Source organism: Psittacula echo (assembly GCF_963264785.1).
Source record: "Psittacula echo genome assembly, chromosome: 1".
Classification (NCBI taxonomy): domain Eukaryota; kingdom Metazoa; phylum Chordata; class Aves; order Psittaciformes; family Psittacidae; genus Psittacula; species Psittacula echo.
Genome location: NC_137735.1, coordinates 165,205,122 through 165,229,062, shown reverse-complemented (window position 1 = coordinate 165,229,062; position 23,941 = coordinate 165,205,122). Strand labels below are relative to the sequence as shown.

The 23,941-nt window shown below is 45.7% G+C and overlaps 2 protein-coding genes across 8 annotated transcripts in view; one reads left to right on the top strand and one right to left on the bottom strand.

Annotated features, from left to right (window-relative positions):
- Window positions 1-17: 17 nt before the first annotated feature.
- Window positions 18-20,206, top strand: KIN (Kin17 DNA and RNA binding protein). Of its 7 annotated transcripts, XR_013958402.1 has the most exons (15): window positions 18-177; window positions 2,698-2,792; window positions 3,499-3,542; window positions 3,701-3,823; window positions 5,487-5,668; window positions 7,053-7,101; window positions 7,409-7,466; window positions 10,951-11,074; window positions 11,538-11,588; window positions 12,256-12,324; window positions 13,325-13,424; window positions 14,827-14,927; window positions 16,291-16,460; window positions 17,083-17,122; window positions 18,426-18,449. XR_013958402.1 is itself a non-coding variant. In XM_080633632.1 (13 exons), exons 1-13 carry the CDS (start codon window positions 64-66, stop codon window positions 16,351-16,353), a joined length of 1,170 nt encoding a protein of 389 aa, XP_080489758.1. In that variant the 5' UTR covers window positions 18-63; the 3' UTR covers window positions 16,354-16,558. The 7 variants fall into 7 exon arrangements, 2 of the variants coding, with proteins under 2 accessions (XP_080489758.1, XP_080489757.1); XR_013958401.1 differs by lacking the exons at window positions 17,083-17,122; window positions 18,426-18,449 and adding an exon at window positions 20,078-20,206; XR_013958403.1 differs by lacking the exon at window positions 18,426-18,449 and having other exon boundaries at window positions 16,291-16,454; window positions 17,083-17,430.
- A 15-nt stretch (window positions 20,207-20,221) lies between these two features.
- ITIH2 (inter-alpha-trypsin inhibitor heavy chain 2) overlaps window positions 20,222-23,941 on the bottom strand; it is a gene marked incomplete at its 5' end in the record, with an annotated part of 32,438 nt that continues 28,718 nt past the window's right edge. The window contains 4 exons of the mRNA XM_080633624.1: window positions 20,222-20,389; window positions 20,852-20,963; window positions 21,495-21,667; window positions 22,648-22,846. Coding sequence (XP_080489750.1) covers window positions 20,242-20,389; window positions 20,852-20,963; window positions 21,495-21,667; window positions 22,648-22,846 — 632 coding nt within the window. The 3' untranslated portion in view covers window positions 20,222-20,241. The remainder of the gene's footprint in view (window positions 20,390-20,851; window positions 20,964-21,494; window positions 21,668-22,647; window positions 22,847-23,941) is intronic.

Sequence of the window (23,941 nt, the reverse complement as noted above, 5' to 3'; positions counted from 1 at the left end):
GCCACTTCCGGCGGGGTCGGTACCGGGTCGGCGCTCCCTGAGGGGTTGTGTCGGTTTGCCGCCATGGGGAAGTCGGATTTCCTCAGCCCCAAGGCCATCGCCAACCGCATCAAGTCCAAGGGGCTGCAGAAGCTGCGCTGGTACTGCCAGATGTGCCAGAAGCAGTGCCGCGATGAGGTGAGCCCGCTCCGGTGGTGGTGGTGGTGGTAGCTAGGCCTGTGGGGGGGGAGAGCAGTGGGCCCCGGTTCTTCACGGGGGACTGGCGGCTCTCTGCGAGGGCGAATGGGGGGCTCTGACCCACTTGTAGGGGATCTTTGTGGGGAGTGGTTGTCCTGCAGATGAACAGCGGGTCGGATCTCTTCGGCTGGGGTTCTCAGACCCCTTGTGGGAGCTCCCAGCTGCCACGTAAGTGTCCCTAGTGCTATTGAGGAGGACGGGAGGGCTGTGATCGCTCTTGTAAGGGTCCTTAGTCCTTCTGTAGGGGCTGCGATTCTCTTAGGGGGTATGGGAGCTCATGGCCTTCTTGTGTGTTTCCCAGTTCCCTCGCCAGGGGGATACAGGCTGGCTCAGGTTCCTCGTGCAAGTGTCCCCAGTTGCCTTGCGGGGGCTCTTATTCCATCTGTGTGGTGTAAGACTTGTAGAGAGTATCCTGGTTTCACTGTTGGAACATGGGGAGGCCTGACTCTGTTTAGGAGAGCACTGGAGAGGGTCCTTATTCTCTTTTGAGGGTCCCCAGTGCCTCTTGTATGGACCATGGTCCCCCTGGGGGCAGATTGGTGGAAGCTGGAGGGTTTCTGATTGCGGGTTGTGGGTGGATTGAGCCTGTTGGATCCCAAATACACCGTTGGGGAAACCCTCATCCACTTTGGAGAAAGTGTGTTGGCCCTGATCCATCTTTAGGGACATTGAATCCCCTGCAGATTGATCAGCTCAGGGTTGAGGGGAAGCACAGGGTGGCCCCAAACTCCTTGGAGGGCTGATTCCATCGTACACACGTTGAGAGGTTGATGAGATTAAGAGTTAAGGTCATGCTCCTCTTGATGCAGCCCAGGATGCGGTTGCTTTCTGGGCTGCGAGCGCACACTGCAGCCGGCTCATGTTCATTTTCTCATCGACCAACACCCCCAAGTCCTTCTCTGCAGGGCTGCTCTGAATCTCTTCTCTGCCCAACCTGCAGCTGTGCCTGGGATTGCTCCGACCCAGGTGTAGGACCTTGCACTTGGCATGGTTAAACTTCATAAGGTTGGCATCAGCCCACCTCACAAGCGTGTCGAGGTCCCTCTGGATGGCATCCCTTCCCTCCGGCGTATCAACCGAACCACACAGCTTGGTGTCATCGGCAAACTTGCTGAGGGCGCACTCAATCCTCCTGTCCATGTCACCGACAAAGATGTTGAACAAGACCGGTCCCAACACCGATCCCTGAGGGACACCACTCGTTACCGGTCTCCAGCCGGACATCGAGCCATTGACCACAGCTCTTTGCGTGCAGCAAAAGTTTTTTTCAGTTATTCCCCCGAGTCCTGTCACTGCTCACTCTTATAAAAAGCCCCTTTCCATCATTCTTCTTGGCCTCTTTAAGTACTGAAAGGCCACAATAATGTCTCCCTGAGCCTTCTCTTCTCCAGGCTGAGCAAGCCCAGGTCTCAGCCTGCCTATAGAGCAGAACTGCTCCAGCTCTCTACTCAGCTCCTTTGGACCCATGCCAACAGGTCCATGTCTCTTTTGTACAGATGACTCCATTCAGTTTCTTCCCTCTTTCTCTTTTCCCTCTTCTCTCTTTCTCCTGTTGTAAAGAGTTGCTTTTTCTCTGAAGCTTCCCCCTCATGTTTTTACTTGTCTGTTCACTTGGACCCAGATGCCTGTGGATTGTGAGTGTCCTTCCTGATTTCCATCAGAGTTGTGCTCCAAAAGTACGTCCACTTTAGGTCACTGTGCTTTTAGTGAATAGCCCCTGTAATGGGACTTAGAGAAATAAAACATCTTGTGGATAATTCAGTTGTATTGTTCTCCAGCTGGTTTTGCCCCCTCTTCTTTTCACTGAAGAACCTCGGATTCTATTCTCTTCCCAGTGACTATGAGCAAAAAAGCTTCACTGTTCTATGTCCAGATCTTTTTGTCAGATGGGGCAGGGCTCCCATGGAATGAAATTTGCTGTAGATTTAATCATATTGTAATGAAAGAACGTTAAATCAGACAAAAAAAAGGATGCAGCCAAAGTCCTGTGTCTGGGTGGGTTTTGGTGAGCTCTGATGACTTCAACCCTGTGCCAGAGGTGATCAGACTACCACAGTCCCTTGAGTGGTCCTAGGACATCATCCCCTACTTACGCACATTTGGTGGTAGTGTTGGTCAGGTAGGGAGCCAACAAACATATAAAGTGCTCTTGCACAAGTGCCTGGATGGGTCCCAGGTGGACCTCGAAGGTGCAGTGGTCTATCTCATTCCACAAGGGATGAGGGGAACTGCTGGAATGTCCTGTCTCATAACTTCTGTCATTCTTGTCTGGAGTCTCTTGGCCTTGGGAGGAGTTTTGGTTCTGGCTTGCCTGGCTGGGAGGAACACCCACCCCATCGCAGGCTCTTTTCTGTGTGTAGCCTCCAAGCAATTTCACTTGCAAAGTTTTGTTTTGAATATTGTGTGTGAGTATTGCAAATCTAGACAAAAACAGGCAAAGTCTTTACTTTTATTTTCTAGAATGGCTTCAAATGTCACTGCATGTCTGAGTCCCACCAGAGGCAATTGCTGCTGGCTTCTGAAAATCCTCAGCAGTTCATGGATTACTTTTCTGAGTAAGTCTGCTGTATATCCTTACCCAGATCTTCATTCCTGTATCAGATCTGCACAGCCACACTGCTAAGGCCCAGGCACGTCCCACTGAAGACACTTTATATTGATGTCACCCTTCTGTCCCAGCAAGGTGACTGCCCCCACATGAGTTACAAAGAGCTGAAAGAGCCATTACAGAGAGATAACAAGTGAGTAGTGTGACTGACATCCCAGTTTCCTCCAGTCCTTTGTCCGCATGGCCAACAGCACAGCTGAGTTGACTGGAGCTGTCTTCAGCATGAGTCTGAAGTGAGGCTTTATTCTCAAGCCCTTGAATGAGCAGCAGGATGAGTGATCAACCTGCCCCATCTGCCACTGCTGCCCTTTGTGTTTTGTGTCAGTCAGCCTGGGGAGAGAACTGGTAATGAAACACCAGCAATTAGTGGGAAGTGTTTAGATTTCCTTCTTTCCATTTTATCCCTTTGAAAGGTTGTTACCCTTTTGAAGATTTAACTTGTATGTGCACGTACCACATTGTGTTTCTTTGTGCAGACGCACTGCATTTAATGCTGTTTTGCTGAAAAAGAGAAGTGAGTGGCTGAGCTTCATCATGCTCAGTTCAAAAGAATGCTCTTGTTTATACTGCAGATCTTTATTTGGGAATGACAATAGAAAAATGCTTTGTAATTGTTAAACTTTTACTAAAATACTTTCTTTTTATCCCTAAAGGGAATTCCGAAATGATTTCCTAGAGCTGCTCAGGAGGAGATTTGGTAAATATTGTCGTGTTTGCTTACTTGATCTTTTTCTAATGTCTTTTATTGGTTCAGTGCAAGAGTTCTGGTTGCTTTATTGCTTTATCCTAAATCCCACATTTAGATTTAATAACAACCACCACAGCAACAATAATAACAATAATTCTGTATTTCAGGAACAAAGAGAGTCCACAATAATATTGTGTACAATGAATATATCAGCCATAGAGAACACATTCACATGAATGCCACACAGTGGGAGACTCTGACTGATTTCACTAAGTGGTTGGGGAGGGAAGGTAAGTGCAGTTGCTTACTTGGGGAGTGAGCAACTTGCTGATAATTGATCAGTAAATGTTTAGGTTAATTTTTCTATTTCCTTTTCCTTTCTTCCTCTCCTTTCCTGTATATATGCGCATATATATATATATATGCAGATATCCAAACATATTTATGTGCTAACCATTAAGAATTTGCTTATGTAAAATGCCAGAAGTCTGTGATAAATGCATCAGTCTTGAACCTTTCCTCATTTCATCTGTTGTCTATATTTACTGGAGGGTATTGCTCTATTCTAAATCAACTTCCAACAGTTGCCATTTAAAATTAACAACTACCATAGAACATTTCTTAAGACTTACAGAATCCTTCCATGTTTAAGGTGAAGAGAAACAACAGTCGTTTTCATTCCTGCCTTAATGAAAGGGTTAAAGCTTGAGATCTGCAGTTTTGTATTCAGTGGGAGGAATGGCACTGTGGTATGACAGCAAGTTTACTTTGGCACTGATTGCCTGTGTCCTACAGGATACATTCATAAGTCATACAGTGTTTGGAAAGTCACTCAAGACAGAGGTAGTAACAATAGCGAAGCATAGTAATGTTTCCTTTAGTATGATGGTATTAGTGGGTATTGTTTATATATGGTAGATTTCTGTTTTCTTCTTTGTTAAAACAGTGGGAAGGAAACATTTTCTTCAATGAGGAGGTATTGGAAAACACTCCATCCACTTTATTACGTGCTCTGGCCTATTTCCAAATAGAACTGGCTAGCTGAGGGGCTGGAATCCCAGGCTGGAAGGGCCCTCAAGGATCATCTGGTCCAACCTTTCTATGCAAAGCATGACCTAGACTAGATGTCCCAGCACCGTGTCCAGCTGAATCTTTAAAGTGTCCAGTGTTGGGGAGTACACTTCTTCCCTGGGGAGATTATTGCATCATCTTTTTGGCCCTTTTCTGAAGCCTCTCCAGCCTGGTTACAGCTTTTTTGCGCAGTGGGGAACAAAACTGCACACAGTATTCCAGGCGTGGCCTGATAGGCACTAAGTAGAGTGGGACAATGACATCTTTATCTCTGCTGGTGATGCCCTTCTTGATGCTCACAGCATCCTGCTGGCTTTCTTTGCCACAACAGCAGACTGTTCACTCATGTTGAGCTTGTGTCCACCAGGACCCCCAGGTTCCTTTCCACAGAGCTGCTCTTCAGCTGGGCAGATTCCAGCCTGTGCTGCACTCCCTGGATAGTGTTTTCCCAGGTGCGAGACCTTACATCTGTCCTGTTGAACTTCATAAAGTTCTTGTTAGAGCATTCTTTCAGCCTACCAAGGTCTTGCTACAGTGGGTGGATCTCCCTTCCAAAGTGTCCACTTCTGCATTCAGTTTGGTACCATCTGCAAACTTCATCAGGGTTCATTTGGTCCCATCATCCAGGTCATTTATGAAGACATTGATCCATGGGGGACCCCAGTAGTGGCAGGTCACCGGTTTGTAAAGGAGCTGTTCACCACCACCCTTTGGTGTGACCTATCAGTCAGTTTCATCAGGTCAAAAAGGGGTGCATTGTCTCTGGTGAAGTATCTGCATTGTTCTAATGAATGTCAGCTGTGAAAATGATCTTGATTCTTTCTTTGTCTCTTACGTGCTTTTGTTAGTATTAATCTTACTTTATCTTATATTGACTTTTAGGTCTTTGCAAGGTGGATGAGACCCCAAAAGGCTGGTATATCCAGTATATTGATAGGGACCCAGAGACTATCCGCAGGCAACAAGAGCAAGAGAGGAAGAAGAAACAGGACCTTGATGATGAAGAAAAAACTGCAAAATTCATTGAACAGCAAGTTAGAAGAGGTTTGGAGGGGAAAGAACTGGTGAGTAAAATTGCATGTGTGTCAGCCTTCAGCTCAAAACTGCTCTTGGTTAATTTAATGGTGATTTATGCTCCTGGGATCCTGGCATTCGTATTTCCTTTGCAGTTGGTTAGAAGGTGATGAGTAAGCTTTAGGTTACAAACTCATCACCAGTTCAAGATGAGGAGCAGTGGGCATATTTGTATGCATTGCTGTTCTTTCCTAAGCCACAAGGAATAGTTTTCTCCCAGATGCTTCTGATAGCAGCCTCAACTAACTTGTTTCTGTTGAAATTGCACCTTAGTGTATTCCTTTGACTAACCAACTTGCTGGTGGTTTTTACAGCTGATGAACAGCAAGGTCCTCTGGAATCAGTTTCAGAAATAAAAGGAAGCAGACGTTTCAGCTCCTTTTAGATTTGCTGTGATTTTGCAGTCTGTTAAAATTCTATCCTGTGGCCCTAGTGTCTGATCCTGGCCATTTCGGACTTTGATTTAGACCATCTTCTTCCATACTTGAATCAGCACATCCATTCAGTTACGTTCTGAATTTTCTGCTATACAGTAATCTTGGATTATAACCTGCTGTGGAGGAAAACTTGGAGTTACTTTGGACTTGGCTTGCTTTAGTATTAAAGGAATAATAACTACTGCTCTTCCAGTGATTAGGGATTTAAAAATCACTCTTGAATTTAAGAAGGGAGAGTAAACAATACAGTAACCAGTGTGATATGTATTCATTTATGGTATTTCACAGCTTTTAGGGCTGCAAATAACAAGTACCCTGTAGAGTGGGGAGGCTGAGAGAAGTAACCGGGGGGATATGGAATAATCAAATCCACATAGTAAAAAGTTTCCCTTCAATAGTGCTGATGTGGTATTTGGGATCTATTGGGTGTCATTCCACGACTTCCATACAAGTTATTGCCTGGAACTGGAACCTCCCATTTGATCCTGACTATTGATAGGTACATTTGAATGCTGTTATAAACAATTATCTTTTTCTTAATTTCAAACTAATTGAAATTGAAATAGTCTGAGCCTTCGGTGCTAAAAATTGGGAAAGATTCCAGAATTTCCTTGGAGTTCTCAGTCTGTCCAGAAACCATTCTGATCATGCTGATTTCAATGGGGCAAGCTGCTGCAGTAAGGCCACTCATGCTGGAATCCAGCAAGCTTAGACAGTGTCTCTGCAGAGAGTGTTAATCAGAGAAGTTTGCACAGGAGCCTGTAATGAGATAATGTTCCATTTTATAATCTCCTATGAATCAAGACAGGTTGAATATTACACTTGTCATAATCTCACAGTATGTAAAACTGAGCTAATCAGTGATCACCACTAAATGATACCCTGGCTCAGCTTTCTGCTTGACTCTTGAAATGTGTTTTGTGGTTTATTTTGGCAGGAGAAGCCAGTCTATACTGAACTGAACAGAGAAAATGAAGAAGAAAAAGGTAAGCAGGTTTTGAGATATGTCATTTTCTAGAAGCTACTGAAGCTGATCTTGTGATTAAAACAAGATGAGCGCTGAAGCCTGCTCATAAAGTAGTTTGAGATCTGTTCTAAAGAGCACTGGAATACGGAAATACAGAGTATTCTTTCTTCTAAAGTGTAAAGTAATTTATTTTAAAAGCTGAACCAAAATGGGTAAATGTTTTCAAATTGCTCATCTTTTCCACTTGCAGATTTTTATAACTGTAACATCCTTCAATGCAGTTATTTTTAAAGATAGAAATAGAGTAATTTCTTTTTATTTTGTAGTTGCATTTAATTTAAACAAAGGAGCAAGTACTTCAATAGCTGCATCTTCTAAAACAAGGTGAGAAAAGTATTTAAGGGCAACCCTTTGTTGCAAAGCACTTACGTGACAATGATATTTGTATGTGCAGGAAGGGGTATCTTGTCCTGAAATAGTTGGAGTTTAGTCTCTCATCCTGTCATGTTATTCAGGAGGGGTGCAAGGTGACTTCATGGTTTCTTTTGTATTTAAAATGGGTAAGTGGGTGTATCTTAAACGTGTGCTATGAGGAGCTTTCTTGAATTCACTGTGGTTCATGGCAGATGCCTGTAAAGTAAGAGGTAGTTATGGAAAACACTGTTATGTGAAAGGGTGGATAAGGGATCCAGTCAAAGCACTTGAAGCCATCTAGTCCCAGCTGCCCTCCGTGAATGGGTATTCAGGACTTGTTAATTTTGGTTCCTAAGAGGGTTGATTGCCTTGTCTAATTGGAGGCAATACTCTCTGATCATCACTTAAGAAGCTGAATCTACCTGATGTAAATCTTTCTACAGCTCATGAATTTAATTGCCTTCATATAACCACAAACAATGCAGGACAAAAGGGATCAATAATACAAACAATACTGACTTAGAGCAGTCTGTGAAGCCGTTTAATGAGTAGTACATCTTTTCATGTGAGGCAATACTGCAATTAAATATATTGCAGGTAAAAAGAAAGCTTTCCTCTCCCCACAAGCTCAGCTCTTAGATAAGGCATCTGATGGGAGATATGCCACGGAGAAAATGAGACAATAAAGTAGTTCTTTGCAATAATAGGTACAGATTTCAGACTTTGAGGAAAACTTATAAATTATCCCTAAGCATTGATTTGTGCTTAAGATGAGTCTGAAACTTAAGTCAGACACTCACTTGAATAGTTTTGGTGAGGAATACTTAAGGTGCTTGCTAAAATTTGGCTGAATGTGAAATTGTATATCAAGTAGTCTTAATTTTTTCATAGCATATGAGAGATACTTGACTGTAAACTTCATAATGGTAATGTGGAAGCAAAATCAGGATATGGACTTTAGTAAAGTGACTGGACAGTGTGTCATTGGTGATACAGGCATCACTTCAGAGTCGTGTATGGAAACTGCTTCCCAGTGTCATTGTAAAGGTGTGTTCTGCAGCTGTTGGCTGTTACTGAGGATCAGTTGAGTGCAACCTGGTGGCCAGTACCCCAGCACAGTGTGCAGCAGGAGTTCCTGGCTTCCCAGCTCCCAGCACAAGCTACAGAAACCTGGCACTTGTATTTTTTGGGCCGGGTGCAGAAATAGGACCAGGAGATGGTAGGTAGTGGATGGGAGAGTTTTGAGGGCATGGGCATACTGGTAGTTGGGTACAGAAGTGAAGTTGGAGCCTTGCTGAGAAGAGGATTGAGAGTGCAGGTGCCTCCCCATAACTATCCGTGTGGCTGACATGAAGATAGAAGTCACCAATGCTGCTGTGGGCACAGCTTCCAATGCTGACTGCCCTTGAGCAAACTGGGAGTCCTGGGCTTACTTTTTTTCCCCTCAAGAATTTATATCCTCAAATCCCTACTTAACTCAGTGGACAAGTAAGAGTGAGATTCCTAGTTAAGGAATGAGCAAAAAGCTACTATCAAGGTCACAGATTCCTGTCTGCAGTACTGCAAGTGTACCAGTGTACAGTCCTGTCCATACACTGATCACGCTCCACTGTATGCAGTTAGGGTCTCCCTACCTGTATAATCCCAGGGGAAGATCCTTCAACATGTGTTTGCTTTAATGGTTAGGACCTTGCCTGTAATTTCCCAGGTAGACGTGTGTGGTCTGGCCAGTTTCTAGCAGTTGCTCTCATGTTGGTATGGGGTTTTTAACATAAATGGTTCTTTTTCTCCCTTCATGTGCTTTCTCATGTTTGGGAACACATTTGGGAACAGTTTTAGCCTCTGGGCCTTCAGTGTGCTAAGTATAAAGAGTAAAAATATATAAAGTAATAAAGTATATAAAGTATAAAGAGGCCTGGATGGTGCTGCCCTTACCTCCCCATTCCCTTGATCCACTGAACATCCCTTGTCCTTGTTCCAGTTTCAGCTAATCTTGAACAGGGGAGCTGGTTGAATTCCTGTATGCTGCAAATGAAATGTCTTATACAAGACACTAATGCTTGTCTGTCTTGATGCTTCCTGGGATTGCACTTTACTCTTTTATGACTGGTCCACACTGGTAGCTGTCATCTGTGATGGTAGCCAGACCGCTTGCTGCCTTTTTTGCTCTTAAACAGCTCCCAGTAGATAGGAGGGAATCAGAGTAAACTTTTCCAAAGCATATGAGCTTGCATAATGTGCTGTTGGATTTTGTGGGTTTTAAAATGTGCTTTTCAAGATAAACCAGTCCCTTCTGGTGTCCAGGTCTTTTTTTGTGTCCTCCATATCAGTAACACATCCCAAGAGTGTTGGTGGTCTCACCCTCTTTGTCCCAAGGTCCTTAATGAATATATTAAATAAGATTTGGTTTAGTTTTAACACCCAAGAATCTCCCTTAGTAACCTCACAATAAGATGCATTTGCTTCTTAAATACAGGCACAGCAGTTGTGTTTTAATTATATGTCACCCTTGATGAGATGTTATTTTAAGTACTTGCTATTGGAGTTTTGATTTAATGTGCTATTTCTTTTAGAACTCTTTTGTGGAGATTATCCAGACTTCCGCTGAAATACAGTTTTTCCCTCTGTCTTGCTTCTGCTGCCATTTCTGTATCTTTATTCCCATTACATGTCTTCCTTTTGCTAACACATCCAGTGTCCTCACCACAAGCAGAACATGTCTTTGTTGTAAGGCCATATAAACTATTACCTTCCTGTCAAACTGAGCAGCTTCCATCTTTCTTGATGGGAGAACACCTACATTTTTTTAACTGCATTCAAATGTCTTTTATAAAAATAGCTCAACTCAGGCTGCCTTCAGGCAGTTCTCACTTCACCCAGATGTTCCCTGATCCCTGATAAGGACCTTTCCGTGCTGATGGCTCTTTCATAACTTACAGGCTGTTTGCCTATTGAACGTGATGTGAAGGTGGTGTTTATTTGCTGGGTGTGGAGTCCTTTTCTCCAGGTTCCCATGTGTTCTGTCCCGTTGCTGGATAGGTTAAGTATCTGTCTGCAAGGAGTTCTAGATGTCTACCTTGTTTGAGAGTTGCTTTGTCCAGGTGGCTTTTCCAAAGCCGCAAGTTTATCCTTTCAAATTTGAAAACCTTATTTGCAGATCTGATTTTGCCTTCTCCAGTGAGCTCAAGTTCCCGACCAACTTTTGCACCAGTGGATCATTAGGTTTTCATTCTGCTGGACTGCTAGCAGCAGACGTCAGTGGACACAGAGCGTACATCTCAAGGAGATAAATTTCTAGCTGTCAAATGCAGTCCTAGAGAAGGAGGCGAGCAGGGTCTGGAAGGTGACTTGCACAGCTGAAGTTAAATAGATCAGCAGGCCTTTTTGCACAACCAATTCTTCAGATGCATCTTGGTAGAGGAAGCAATGTGAAAACACCATCTTACTCTTCCAGCAGTGGCCTTGGACCGAATGCACTGAAGATGGTGGAAGGGGCAGTTAAAAGGAAAGAATCAGCTCATAGCTCTGGTCAGTCCAAAGAGAAAAAGAAGAAATCTGCACTGGATGAGATTATGGAGGTAATAATCGTGCAGGATCTGTGTCTTTGTAACCCTGTGCCTATGGCAATGTCCACTGTACCTTTGAAGTGCCCTCAGACCTTCAGTTCAGGAGGAATTCAGACTGTTGTATCTTATCAGGCACTTATCACTTCCCCACTAAAACTGCTTTCTGCTGCTCATCTGTGCCTGTTCCCCAGATGACTGAGATGTTGGAAGTAAAGGAATACAGATTTTGGAAGAAAATATCTAGAAACACTTGACAAACCCCAAATTTAAATCTCCATCATTTTATCATGGATTCCTGGATCTCATCAGGTTGATTTTTATGCAGCAAGCACACGCTGACTTCTGACTTACCCTTATTTAGTTTGTTGGGGTTTTTTTATTCCCCACTTGATGTGGGCCTGGAGAATTGGTTCAGCTTTTCAAAGCATGGGAAAGCTGCAGTGAAAGTAAATGGTGATTATTTGTTGTTCTGTAGCTTGAAGAGGAGAAGAAAAGAACAGCTCGGAGAGACTACTGGTTACAGCCTGTAAGTGTCTTAAAATTATTATTGTACCAAATAGAACCACTTCTGCATCTCTAAAACCTCTTGATTTGTGCAAAGATCCAAAGGTGGCTTCCAAACTGAATTAACTCTTATTTTCCAAGCTGCCAAATGTGAAATATTACAGTATCTCTTCTGGTTGAGCATGATCTGCAGTCTGAAGCATCGGATGCCTGATCTCAGATGGAGTGGCATTCTAATTAAAGAGCTGGTACTGTGAGTCTCTAAAGATCATGTTTAAATCCTGGTATTACTCACAGCCCTCTTCTTTCTACGTAAGAGTTGACTTGCACAGAGGTGTAGAAGTCACATCAGCCTTTTGAGAGACCTCATCTCAGCTTCTACTTATTGACTGGATATCTAGATCAAGAAGTCCTGCCCTTGACCCACTGTTACAGTAACTGTCATGTTATATCCTGAATTCAAGGTGTAACTGTAGTTATAAAATAGAAAAGTCTTGAGATGCTACTTTGAGGCAATAATTTGAGGATAAAGATCTGTTCCTGAAAGCAGAGTCTTTACTGTCATTGTTTCCTGTGCTGTGCAGTCTGTGGTTGGGGTCAGAGCGACCTGAATGTGCCATTAGTTGAGAGTGTGTAGTTTTTTGTGTATTTTGGCATTGATTTGTTTTTCTGCCTTTCAAATCTTCCAGGAAATTGTTGTAAAAATTGTAACAAAAAAGCTTGGAGAGAAGTATCACAGGAAGAAGGCAGTTGTTAAGGTAAAATGGAAGCATGTGGCATTGGTTTGGCTTTTCTGGTTTCTGATCTGAAGTCTTGTTTCATTGTGCAAGTTGTTCAGCCTTAAGGCAACACTGAAAGGGGCTGAAACATCGCCTTAACTCTGTCAGGACCTACATGGGCAGGGACTGAAGCTCTGAATTGGTTTAATGTCATTTACTCAATGATCCTTTCTCAAGCACTGTTTTGTCCTTCATAGTTTGTCCCTATTAACACACCCAGTCTCTTTGCCAATGTGATATGACCAAGAGCAGTGCAATTGCATTTTAGCCTGAGACTAGCCAGGTTTGCCCTGGCATTTAAGCTACCTTTGAACAAGATTTCATTTGCATACAAAATCTGGAGGCTGAGCCTTGCCCCTGTAGTTCAGAAGTGCTTTCTTTCAGCCACTGCCAGTGAAATGGTGGTGTACCAGGTAGTCCAGGGCTCAACAGCCTCTGGCAAGACAACCAAAGACAACACCCAGGTGTGTTTTGAATGAATGAGAGTGTATAGAGCTCAAAATCACAGCTGAATATCTGAATATGACAAGTGGAACATGGTTTGTGCTAAGGACAAAGATGTTCAGTGCCATTTTGCCTCACTGAGAGGTAGTTGTCACTGTGTGGTCTCCAGGCAGTTTAGCCTCCAAAGGGGGAAAGAAGCCTCTAATTTACTCCCTGTCTTTGAGAGGGCAGACAAGAGAGCTGACCTTAAGGTTGGCAAAACCTTTAGAAAAGAAGGTACATAAATAGTGGTCAGTTAGAACAGTTCACTGCTGTTCTAGCCAAGCCCTTTTAATGTAGCCTTAATTTCAGAGTGAGGCCAATCAGTGATTCATGAAAGCTGGATGCCCTCAGGACAGCTCACAAGTCCTTGCTGCTTGTGAAAACATTGAAGTGCAGACTCGTGGTCCTGAGTTTGTTAATATTGAAACATAAATGTAGAGATCTGTTGGTTTGGGGACTTCTTTTTCTGATTTGCTGCTGCCTTTCACAACAGGAAGTGATTGACAAATACACAGCGGTTGTGAAGATGATTGATTCTGGAGACAAGCTGAAGCTTGATCAGACACATCTAGAAACTGTCATACCAGCACCAGGTACAGTGTTTTGTTCAGTTTTCAGCTTAGATGTCACTGCAAGACTTCTATTTCCATTCTTTCAAACTGCAATTCATCCACTTGAAAGTACTGTAACCTTTCCTATGGAGGCAGGCTGAGAGAGCTGGGCTGGGTCAGCCTGGACAAGAGAAGGCTCCTGAAGGGGAGACCTTAGAGCAGCTCCAGTGCCTAAAGGGGCTGCAGGAAACCTGGAGAGGGGCTTTGGACAAGGGCCTGTAGGGACAGGCCAAGGGGAATGGCTTTAACCTGCCCGAGGGGAGACTGAGATGAGCTCTTAGGCAGAAGCTCTTCCCTGTGAGGGTGCTGAGGCGCTGGCCCAGGGTGCCCAGAGAAGCTGTGGCTGCCCCATCCCTGGCAGTGTTCAAGGCCAGGTTGGACACAGGGGCTTGGAGCAAGCTGCTCTAGTGGAAGGTGTCCACTAGACCAGGCAAGGATTGGAACTGGAGGAGCTTTAAAGGTCCCTTCCAACCCAAACTGTAATTCTGTGAAGAGTTACCTGGCTCTTGGTGCAACACTTCATAAGCTACTTTGATCATTTACCACATATCCTCGGTTACTTTCTAGGGAATTATTACAGGGCTTCTGCTTTGAGTCTTCACAGTCCCATCTCTAAGAGTTAGATTATTTTCTGAGAAGACAGAAGTGTTTTAGGAATGCCCTCATTTGATGAGATGAAAGCATCTCTCTTCAGCTGCCAGGAAGCATCTCTGGGAGCCTTACAGAGCCCTTTGTAATATTCGCCCTGTATCATCCCTCCAAAGTCATGCCTCAAATAGCTGTGGGTGCTTGGCAAAGCTTATGTCATCTTTGGTTCACTGGCATTTCTTTGGCTGGTACACACTAACATTTGTGTACAGCATCTGAGCAATATTTCAGGGAGCAGTCAAGGTAGCAGTAAGCAGAACACTGTCAGTATATGGAGAAACAGGACATAGGATTTTGGGATTCACAGATCCTTCAGCAGACCTGCTGCATTCTGCATGTGTGCAGCTGGTGAAGAGCTGGTTGATGGTGTCAGTGAGTGTTCTTTAGCATAGCGGTACCTGTAGGTGAGCTCTGCCCACCCTTACACTAGGATTGATGCCCTGAGGGAGCTGCCTGAGTGAAGCAGAAGGCAAAAAGGCAACAGTGAACTCTTAGCATAAGGAATGGGACACGGGTCTGCTGTAGATTCAATGGCTTCTGCCCAGTGTAGGATGGAGCAGTAAATCAAGGTGTGCTTTGGAAATGGGCAGGCTCTAAGACAAAGCTTAGGGTGCTGCTTGCTGGAGCTTCTGGGGGAAACCATCTCTTCCTCAGCTATTAGTAGAGTTGAACACAGCTCTATCCAAAGAAGTTGTGCACACTGTTGTGCAACTCTTTTTCCTGTTTCTCATTTCAGGCAAGAAAGTGATGGTCTTAAATGGTGGCTACAGGGGAAACGAAGGCATCTTGGAATCTATCAATGAAAAGAGGTTTTCAGCTACAATTGTCATCGACTCTGTAAGTATCAAACTGTGCAGGATCTTGTTTGTGTAGAGCACTTTGCATCTATACCTTTGGAAAGCTTTCCCAAAGAACTGTGGTATCATTAGTCCTGTCTTACAGGTGAGATTTATGCTGTGGTCACCTCCAACCTGTTCCCAACCAGTAAGAAAATAGCCACATATTCCCCATTGCAGACTGAAGCTCTGCTCTTTGCCTTTAAAATGATGCCAGGATGCTGAATTTCACAAGTTTGGAACTTAAAAGAGACTGGCAGAATATTTTCTATGTTTATTTTGAACAGGACTGTTGTTGAGCTGTTTTGTGGGAAGGGAAAAATGTGAAACATGCAAGGAGGTGACTTCTGCCTTTTCCAGACTGAACGTAGGGCTTTATGTGCTTATTTGTACTCTTGTTCATGGTTAACAATTATGGTTGGGGTTTTCTGGGTTTGGGGTTTATTTTATGTATCGCTTTTCTCTGGGCTAAAATTACCCATTGGCATCATGCCTGTGTGGCTGCTGCTTTGTTCTCTGCAAAGCTAAGCTTGAAACTCTTTAAATTCAAGGCCAGGTTGGATGGGGCTTGGAGCAAGCTGCTCTAGTGGAAGGTGTCCCTGCCCATGGCAGGGGGTTGGAACTGGATGAGCTTTAAGGTCCCTTCCAGCCCAAACCAGTCTAGGATTCTATGGTTGATACAGCAGAGAGGTTATCGGTTCAAAGGCAAGTTTCATACACAGAGCTTGTAGTAGAGAGACCTTGTTCGGATCCTATTCAGCAGAAATTCAGCTGCTGTTGGAATCTGGAGCATTTGCTTGAGAAGAGACTGTGCAAAGCCACAGAAGGAACTTTGGCTGGAGCTAAGGACCATGCTAATGTTTGTCTTTGAAGGCAAGGGTAGTTTCTCTCTAGCTCTGATGTCTATAGGTGTTAAGATTTCCCTTTCCTGCATGAACTCTTGAGTCTATGCATTAAAAATGAGCGAAACTGACCCTGGAAACAGCAAATACTGACTTTAGGGTGACGAGGATTTTTGTAATCAAAATTACATCTTTTTCTACTTAGAAATCCATAGTGAAATAACTCAAGCAGCTGCTTGTATTTGCCCCAAAATTGCAAGGCCTTTAACTAACACAAACAGTGGCCTGAAAGTGATTCCTGGGACAGTGTTTGAGGTCCTGTCACATTCTATGGTCAGCTTGAAAATAATGGAACAGAAAATACTTTGTTGTGAGCAAATCCCAAACCTGCACGTTTTGGGATGCATTTTGCTAAACATCCCCTGTACAGCCTCCATCATGGAGCTATAGATGGCTTTTGAACAGAGCTGTGAAACAGAAAAGTCTATTTTGATCCTATTTCTTCTACTTTGTTGTTCTCAGGGCCCTTTAAAAGGACGCCGGGTTGAAGACATCCTGTATGAAGACATCTCCAAACTCGCCTGAGTTGCTTATCGTGGATCACAGAAGATTTTGGTTCCCAAAACCATCTTTCTGGCATCTTGCAGCAGACACAAGACTCTACCATGTCAGGGTTTTAACTGTGTGTGAGTGTATGTATTTATAATGTATATAGAAATTAACCACAAACAAACTGGATTTATTTAAAGACCACTATGGATTTGTTACATAAAATGCTTGTGGAAATCTGGTCAGTGGAAATATTTCACCTGATTCTCTATCAAAGTTATAATATTGGGTTCAATTTCCTTCTGTAAAACAGAACAGATGACTGTAAGTGGAGTATTCTGTAAGTGGAGTATTTTACTCACTGAAGTGTGGCAGCAGAGAGGCAGAATTACCTACAAATAGCTGCTCAAGGCACATAGTATGCGTTGGGCCAGTTTTAACAACACACACTCCTCAATTTGCAGCCAACTTCTGGCTGTAGGAACAAGGGGAGGGATTAAGTGAATAGCAGGAAGGGAATAGTGATTATTCCCCTGGATGTCGTAGGCCTGGTCTGGTTTATTGAGTGCTGACACCAGCTTGTTTTTGGTTACACATTGGTGTTGGTAGAATGCAAGTCACCCCTTCTCTGTTGTGTTTGCCAGTAATACTAAAGTGCAGTTTATCCTCATATGGACTCAAGTGTGGGTGCTGCTTGTGGGGTTTCTGTGTGCCAGCCAAGGTGTATGTGGATGCAGATTGGTGATTGCTGATTTGGTTTTCCAGAGCCTTTTCCTTTGGCACGCTTCCACTCTTGCCCTGCTCCGTGAGTATCATCACCCACTAAAGGATGTAACAATGGCTTTTTTTATTTTTTTAAGAATGTCACATTTTGTATAATGTTTAATTTCTAAACATGGTCAGGAATAAACGTAAACCTTTCCTAGGGCAGTGTGGTTCTTACCAGTGTTTTGAGGGGCCCGTTGAGCACAGTGAAGTGCCTGGCTGGCCACTGCCTTGTTTGTGAAGGAGTCGTAGAACCACAGGATGGTTTGTGTTGGAAGGGACCTTAAAGCTCACCCAGTTCCAACCCCTGCCACGGGCAGGGACACCTTCCGCTGGAGCAGCTTGCTCCAAGCCCCTGTGTCCAACCTGGCCTTGAACACTGCCAGGGATGGGGCAGCCACAGCTTCTCTGGGCACCCTGGGCCAGCGCCTCAGCACCCTCACAGGGAAGAGCTTCTGCCTAAGAGCTCATCTCAGTCTCCCCTCTGGCAGGTTAAAGCCATTCCCCTTGGCCTGTCCCTACAGGCCCTTGTCCAAAGCCCCTCTCCAGGTTTCCTGCAGCCCCTTTAGGCACTGGAGCTGCTCTAAGGTCTCCCCTTCAGGAGCCTTCTCTTGTCCAGGCTGCCCCAGCCCAGCTCTCTCAGCCTGCCTCCATAGGAAAGGTTACAGTACTTTCAAGTGGAACTGGATGAGCTTTAAGGTCCCTTCCAACCCAAACCAGGCTGTGATTCTATGAATTAAAAGTTCATGGTCTCTAGAGGCAGAAGTCGGACGTTCCCTGTCTGTCCCTTTCCTCCCCCCAGAGCTTCACTCTCGGGTAGGTTTGTGGTTTCCAGGGGACCCCTGCAGGAAAACTGATAACACTGCAGAGGTTTAGGGAAACTGCTGCTATCTGGAGTAGCCTGGAACTGCCTCACACCGGGCACCAGGTTGCTTTCCAGGGTTCCTGGAAGTAAATGCATGGCGGAGTCGTGCCGTAATGCAGTATTCACAGCATGGAGAGCTATAAGGGAGGGAGCTGGAGACAAAAGACACATCTGTCTGTATATTCAGGCTCTGTGCAAGCTGGATTATGTCATCAGCCCTGCCCTTTCTCGAACAGATACTGAGTGAGAAGAGGTACATAGGAGTGTAATGAGGGTAAGGGACAGGACAGAACAGCTTCTGCTTCACTGGAAAGAATTGCACTTCATATTCCGGAGCCTGAAAAGTTAGAGTGAATATAATAGACAAGTTACAAATTGGAGAAGAGCAGAGGATGATTATTCACTGCGTGTAGTCACATACAAGTAGGAAACAGACAGTGGAATTCCTGATTTGGGGATTTCAAACCACACCCGACAGGTTTTCCTCCCCCCACACTGAGGAACCGACTGCTGCAGGGTGTTGTGGAGGCCGAAGCTAATGAATGAGTTCAAAGAAGCCATAAAGGGTTCAGAGGGAAGTTGCTTTTGCTTCTGAGAGCTACTTGGAAGAGACACTTCAGCTATGTTGATCCTCTCACTCCTGACACTGGGGCTGCAAGAAGGATCCTGTACCAGCCATTGACTTGTAAGCGCAGGAGACTGAAGTTCAGAAGGGCAAGTACATCACTGGGGTCCCTTTCCCAGGTAAGGGCTGCTGAGAAGCAACAGCCCAATGTTCTTGTTCAGAGTTTTAACTCTGGCTCTAGGCACATGAAGACTTATTTGTTTCACTATTGATCTCATTCATCACTGAATACTTCTGGAAGAGGATCCTGGGGGAGGGAGCTAATCCTGCTGCAAGGGAAGCTTTTAGTAGTGACAGTGATTTCTATGCAGTTCAATGTTTCCTGCTTTCCCAGTGTTGTATCTGAGTGTGAACTGCTGCAACGCTGAAATTTTCACAAGGAACAGGCTGGAAGCTGTCTCAGGCTTGTGTAATTAATTCTGCAATGTAGAATTACAGGACAGTTTGGGTTGGAAGGGACCTTAAAGCTCACCCAGCTCCAACCCCTGTCATGGGCAGGGACCCCTTCCACTGGAGCAGGTTGCTCCAAGCCCCTGTGTCCAACCTGGCCTTGAACACTGCCAGGGATGGGGCAGCCACAGCTTCTCTGGGCACCCTGGGCCAGCGCCTCAGCACCCTCACAGGGAAGAGCTTCTGCCTAAGAGCTCATCTCAGTCTCCCCTCTGGCAGGTTAAAGCCATTCCCCTTGTCCTGTCCCTGCAGGCCCTTGTCCCAAGCCCCTCTCCAGCTTTCCTGCAGCCCCTTTAGGCACTGGAGCTGCTCTCAGGTCTCCCCTTCAGGAGCCTTCTCTTCTCCAGGCTGCCCCAGCCCAGCTCTCTCAGCCTGGCTCCAGAGCAGAGCTGCTCCAGCCCTCGCAGCATCTCCATGGCCTCCTCTGGCCTCGCTCCAACAGCTCCACGTCCCTCTTGTGCTGCTGCCCCAGAGCTGGATCAGGGCTGCGGGGGGGGGTCCCCCCAGGGCACAGCAGAGGGGCAGGATCCCCTCCCTCGACTGCTGCTCACACTCTGGGGGTGCAGCCCAGTGCACGGGGGGGTTCTGGGCTCAAACGCACGCTGAAGCCTTCTCATGTTCAGTTTCTCATCAACCAACACCCCCAAGTCCTCCACAGGGCTGCTCTTGTTCGGGGGATGTTTCTCACCACTGGGTAACCCATTCTTAATGACAGGAGACTCCTCTTGATGCTCATTGCAGAGCCCATGTTCCTTTTCTGTTGATTTTCCTTTACACCTAATGACATCCTCCTTTTTACCCAGTCCAGCAGTGTATGTACTTATGTTCTCCCAGCAGTTTGAACAAGCAGAGGTATTTTAAAGTACTAAATCGGGTCCTGTGTGTTACACTGCAGTAATCGCAACGCAGTTACAAGTCTGCTCTGAAACGTGTGTTACTAAATATCTTGCCTTTTTTATGGAATATTAATGGACTATTAACCTGTTAAATCAGACACATCGAGAGCAAGATACCTGCTACAACCCAGCACGTCGCTTTATTATGTTTTTGAACAGATAAAGGCAGTTCCATGGCTTTGGAACGTTGATCATTTATAAAGCAAAAGGTGGTGAAGTCCCCTTCTGTTGATCCAGCTCGAGAGCTGCTGTTCAGAAGAGTCGTTTGGGCATGAAGGAGCAGATAAGGACGTTTATACCAAACTGGTTCCGTGTTGGAGCACTCAGGGTTTCTTCAGGAAGCTGTACAGGTGGGGGACCAGGTAATCTCTGTAGTGGCCGTCTATGAACCCCTTCCCACTGTTGTGCACAAACCAGCACTGCACCTCGGTCCCAGCCACGCGGTCGGTCCTGTAGTCCTTCTGCAGCCCCCTGTGGGGAAGAGGACACCCAAAGTGAAGGTCACTGCACGACAAGAAGACAATTGGACATCAGTAATCCAGCATTGCTCTGCTAAAGGGGTGAGCTCTGTGTCTTCCACCACCAGGAAGTGGAAACATCCACAAAACGCAATGGATTCACAGTTCTGTATACAGTATGTGTACAGACCCCATACACATACATACAACTGTGGGTATGGGGCCTTTTGTTGGGGTCTCAGGTGCTTTTATAGGGCCTATCCAAGGTCAGGTGCTGGGTAGCTATGAGAACAACACAGTTCATGCACAAGAACCCAACTTATCCCAAGTTTTGGCAACCACTAAAATCAGATTATCAGCAAAAGGAAAACAGGGATATTTTTCCCCCAAATCCTTGAGGTGTAACAAGCCTGCAGTCACTGATGTCCTCAAAATAAGTCAGATTTAGGAGAGCAATAAAGCACATTATTCCTACCTGGTAACAGTGAGCTTGTTGCCTTTCACTTCCATGATGGCTTGTGGTTTCTCTGGAGGTTGCCCAGGGGTTTGGTGGTGGATGGACACTTCTGGTTCAGACGCAAACTGACCTGGTCAAAGAGGGGTTTAGAGCTCTCTGCACCTCACAGCCTTGGAGGCTCCTGTGTAAGCTGCTGTGGGAAGCCAAAGTAGCCACAGCAGGCAAAGCATCCCACATGGATCACAGGGCACTGGGCTTCCAGCGCTCAGGGGCTGATTTTCCCTGTGAGCTGAGCCCTTGCTTTTGTTTTATACCCTTGCTGGAAAAGACAGATCCAGATGTTTGTGTGTAAAGCTTCTCAGGAGGAAGGTTTGAGGGGGTTGTTTCAGCCTTTTTAGGCTGGGAAAGCCCTGTCACAGTGTCACCAAGTCTGGGCAGGACATTGAAAGCACCCTCCCTGTATGGGATGAGGAATTATCTCCTGGTCTGTGATGTTCTACAACGTCCTTGGGGCTTCCTGTAGGACTCTCTCCCATTTTCTATCTGAATCCTTTCCACACCTTCCCCATCAGGAGACAGACACCAATGAAGTCACTCAAGGAGCTGCCAAACTCCCTCCCTAGTGCCCCACCATTCCCACCTCCCATCCTGCATCCCTTACCTATGAGCCCGTGGGTTTTAGGTGAGAACTGGTTCTCAGGGGGAATGTAGATTCCCAGGAAGTCAACATTAACAGGGTGATGCTTCCACACACGGTGCAGCAGGACCATGAAGGACATCTCCTCACCCACCGTGATGGTGACGTTGTTTTCTCTCTTCACAGATATGAGCAGCCTGAAAGGTGAACCAAAGGAAGGGCTCAGTCACACCTGAGCTCTCTGGCTCCTTGAGATGCTCTTGGGCATCCAAAACAACTGATTGGGGTTGGCAGATAAGACAGAGGGTCCATCAAACCCCACAGCCTTGGGAATGGTGCCCACAGGTCTGGCAGGACAGTGCCTGATAGGACACTTCATGCCCTGTTCAGTCAACCCAAATTTGCCCCACAAATTTAGGCTCTTGCTACAGTGAATGGAGAGTTTGGAAGTGATCCTATTGCCTAAATACGTGTCTAGTGCTGTAGGGTGTCCAACAGCTGTCAATCTGTAGGTGAAGGTGTAGGATGTTGACTCAGGTTTCTCTTCATGTCAGGTACCATGGAGTCATAGAATAGTTTGGGTTGGAAAGGGCCTTAAGATCACCCAGTTCCAACCCCCTGCCATGGACAGAAACACCTCCCACTAAACCATGGCACCCAAGGCTCTGTCCAACCTGGCCTTGAACACTGCCAGGGATGGAGCATTCACCAATGCCTTGGGCACCCTGTGCCAGCGCCTCAGCACCCTCACAGTAAAGAACTTCTTCCTTATATCTGACCTGAACTTCACCTGTTTTGGTTTGAACCCATCACCCCTTGTCCTATCACTACAGTCCCTGATAAGGAGTCCCTCCCCAGCATCCTTGCAGCCCCTTCCAGACATTGGAACCCTGGAGGTATCCCAGACAACATGAGATGCTTTGCTGAGGCAACTGAATCCTGTTCTTAGCTGAAGCAGTCAGCGGTAGGGAGACAAATTCAGCTCTTTTTACTCATATCTGGTCAACAGAATCGCTCTTTTGGCCCTACTGCCTGATTTCATCAGTGATAATGATTGCTCAGACATGTAGCTATGATTCACGTGCCCATATGCAGGATCTCTGTGACCTGGATCCCACCCACAGCTGGGTCAGTCCGACGCTGCCAATGGTTTCCTTAGGAAGGCTCAGCAACTCACTGCTTCCGAATGATGTGGCCCGTGTCGGCCCAGGTCAGTGTGATGCTGTAAGATCCATCTTTCAGCGTGATCGTTTCTGTGGTGATCTCCACTTTCAGGCCTTTCTTCTTGAAGTAAAACCCGATTTTGCCAAAGTACGTGTTGAGTTTCTTGTTCTCTGTCCTCTTGGCCCCAACGATCTGCCCATTGACCACCACTCCTGTGAAGAGCAGGGAAGACGATGCCTAAATCTTGGAACGCCACTTAGAGACTTGGAGTTCCGATCTCAGCAGGGAGTACCATGGGATCAGCAGAAACAGGAACCCCTCCGACCCCCCGTTTTTGTCATCTTGCCAGCCAAGAGAAGAGAGTAATTTATCATAGCCCCTCCTGATGCTACTGCTCATCCCTTTAGCACGTGAGTCTGGTGGGAACTGGTGTTAGGTCTAGTGCAGTACGGGCTGATTCATGAGCCATTGCTTATGTGAAATTGCTGTCTTATATGCTTCGGCTTATTGCTGTGTGTGAAGAGCATGGAGCAGTGGAGGAATGGTACCACACCTCCAAATACTCATTGCTCCAACCGCATGTGCTCCAAATACTCATTAACCCGCCTCCAAATACTCATCGCTCTTCACATGTATTCCAGAACTAAAATGGTGATAGGTAAAGCCCTCTGAGGAGAAAAGGCTGATTCCCTTTGATTCCTTTGGGAGTACACTTACACATTTTTATCCCCTGCCACTAGGGATGCACCCAGTTTTATTTTGTTTGTATCCATCTACCACTTTCTTCTTTAAAAAGGTGTATAAATGAGGAGAGGAGAGGAGAGGAGAGGAGAGGAGAGGAGAGGAGAGGAGAGGAGAGGAGAGGAGGAGAGGAGAGGAGAGGAGAGGAGAGGAGAGGAGAGGAGAGGGAGAGGGGAGGGGAGGGGGAGGGGAGGGGAGGGGAGGGGAAGGGAGGGGAGGGGAAGGGAAGGGAAGGGAAGAGAAGGGAAGAAGAGAAGAGAAGAGAAGAGAAGAGAGAGAGAGAGGAAGAGAAGAGAAGAGAAGAGAAGAAAGAGAAGAGAGAGAGAGAGAAGAGAAGAGAGAGAGAAGAGAGAAGAGAAGAGAAGAGAAGAGAAGAGAAGAGAAGAAGAAGAGAAGAGAAAGAGAAAGAGAGAGAGAGGAGAGAGAGAGAGAGGAGAGGAGAGGAGAGGAGAGGAGAGGGAGGGGAGGGGGGGGAAGAAAGAGAGGAAGAGAAGAAGAGAAGAAGAAGAGAAGAGGAAGAGGAAGAGAAGAGAAAAGAGAAGGAGAAGAAGAAGAAGGAAGTTGAA

What these genes read in the sequence shown, in the direction of transcription:
- KIN (XM_080633631.1), top strand. Translation starts at nt 64, where the DNA reads ATGGGGAAGTCGGATTTCCTCAGCCCCAAGGCCATCGCCAACCGCATC. An exon ending in GCTGCTCAGGAGGAGATTTG is followed by an intron (nt 3,543 to 3,700) that starts GTAAATATTGTC and finishes TCTGTATTTCAG; the next exon opens with GAACAAAGAGAGTCCACAAT. An exon ending in AACTGTCATACCAGCACCAG is followed by an intron (nt 13,425 to 14,826) that starts GTACAGTGTTTT and finishes TTCTCATTTCAG; the next exon opens with GCAAGAAAGTGATGGTCTTA.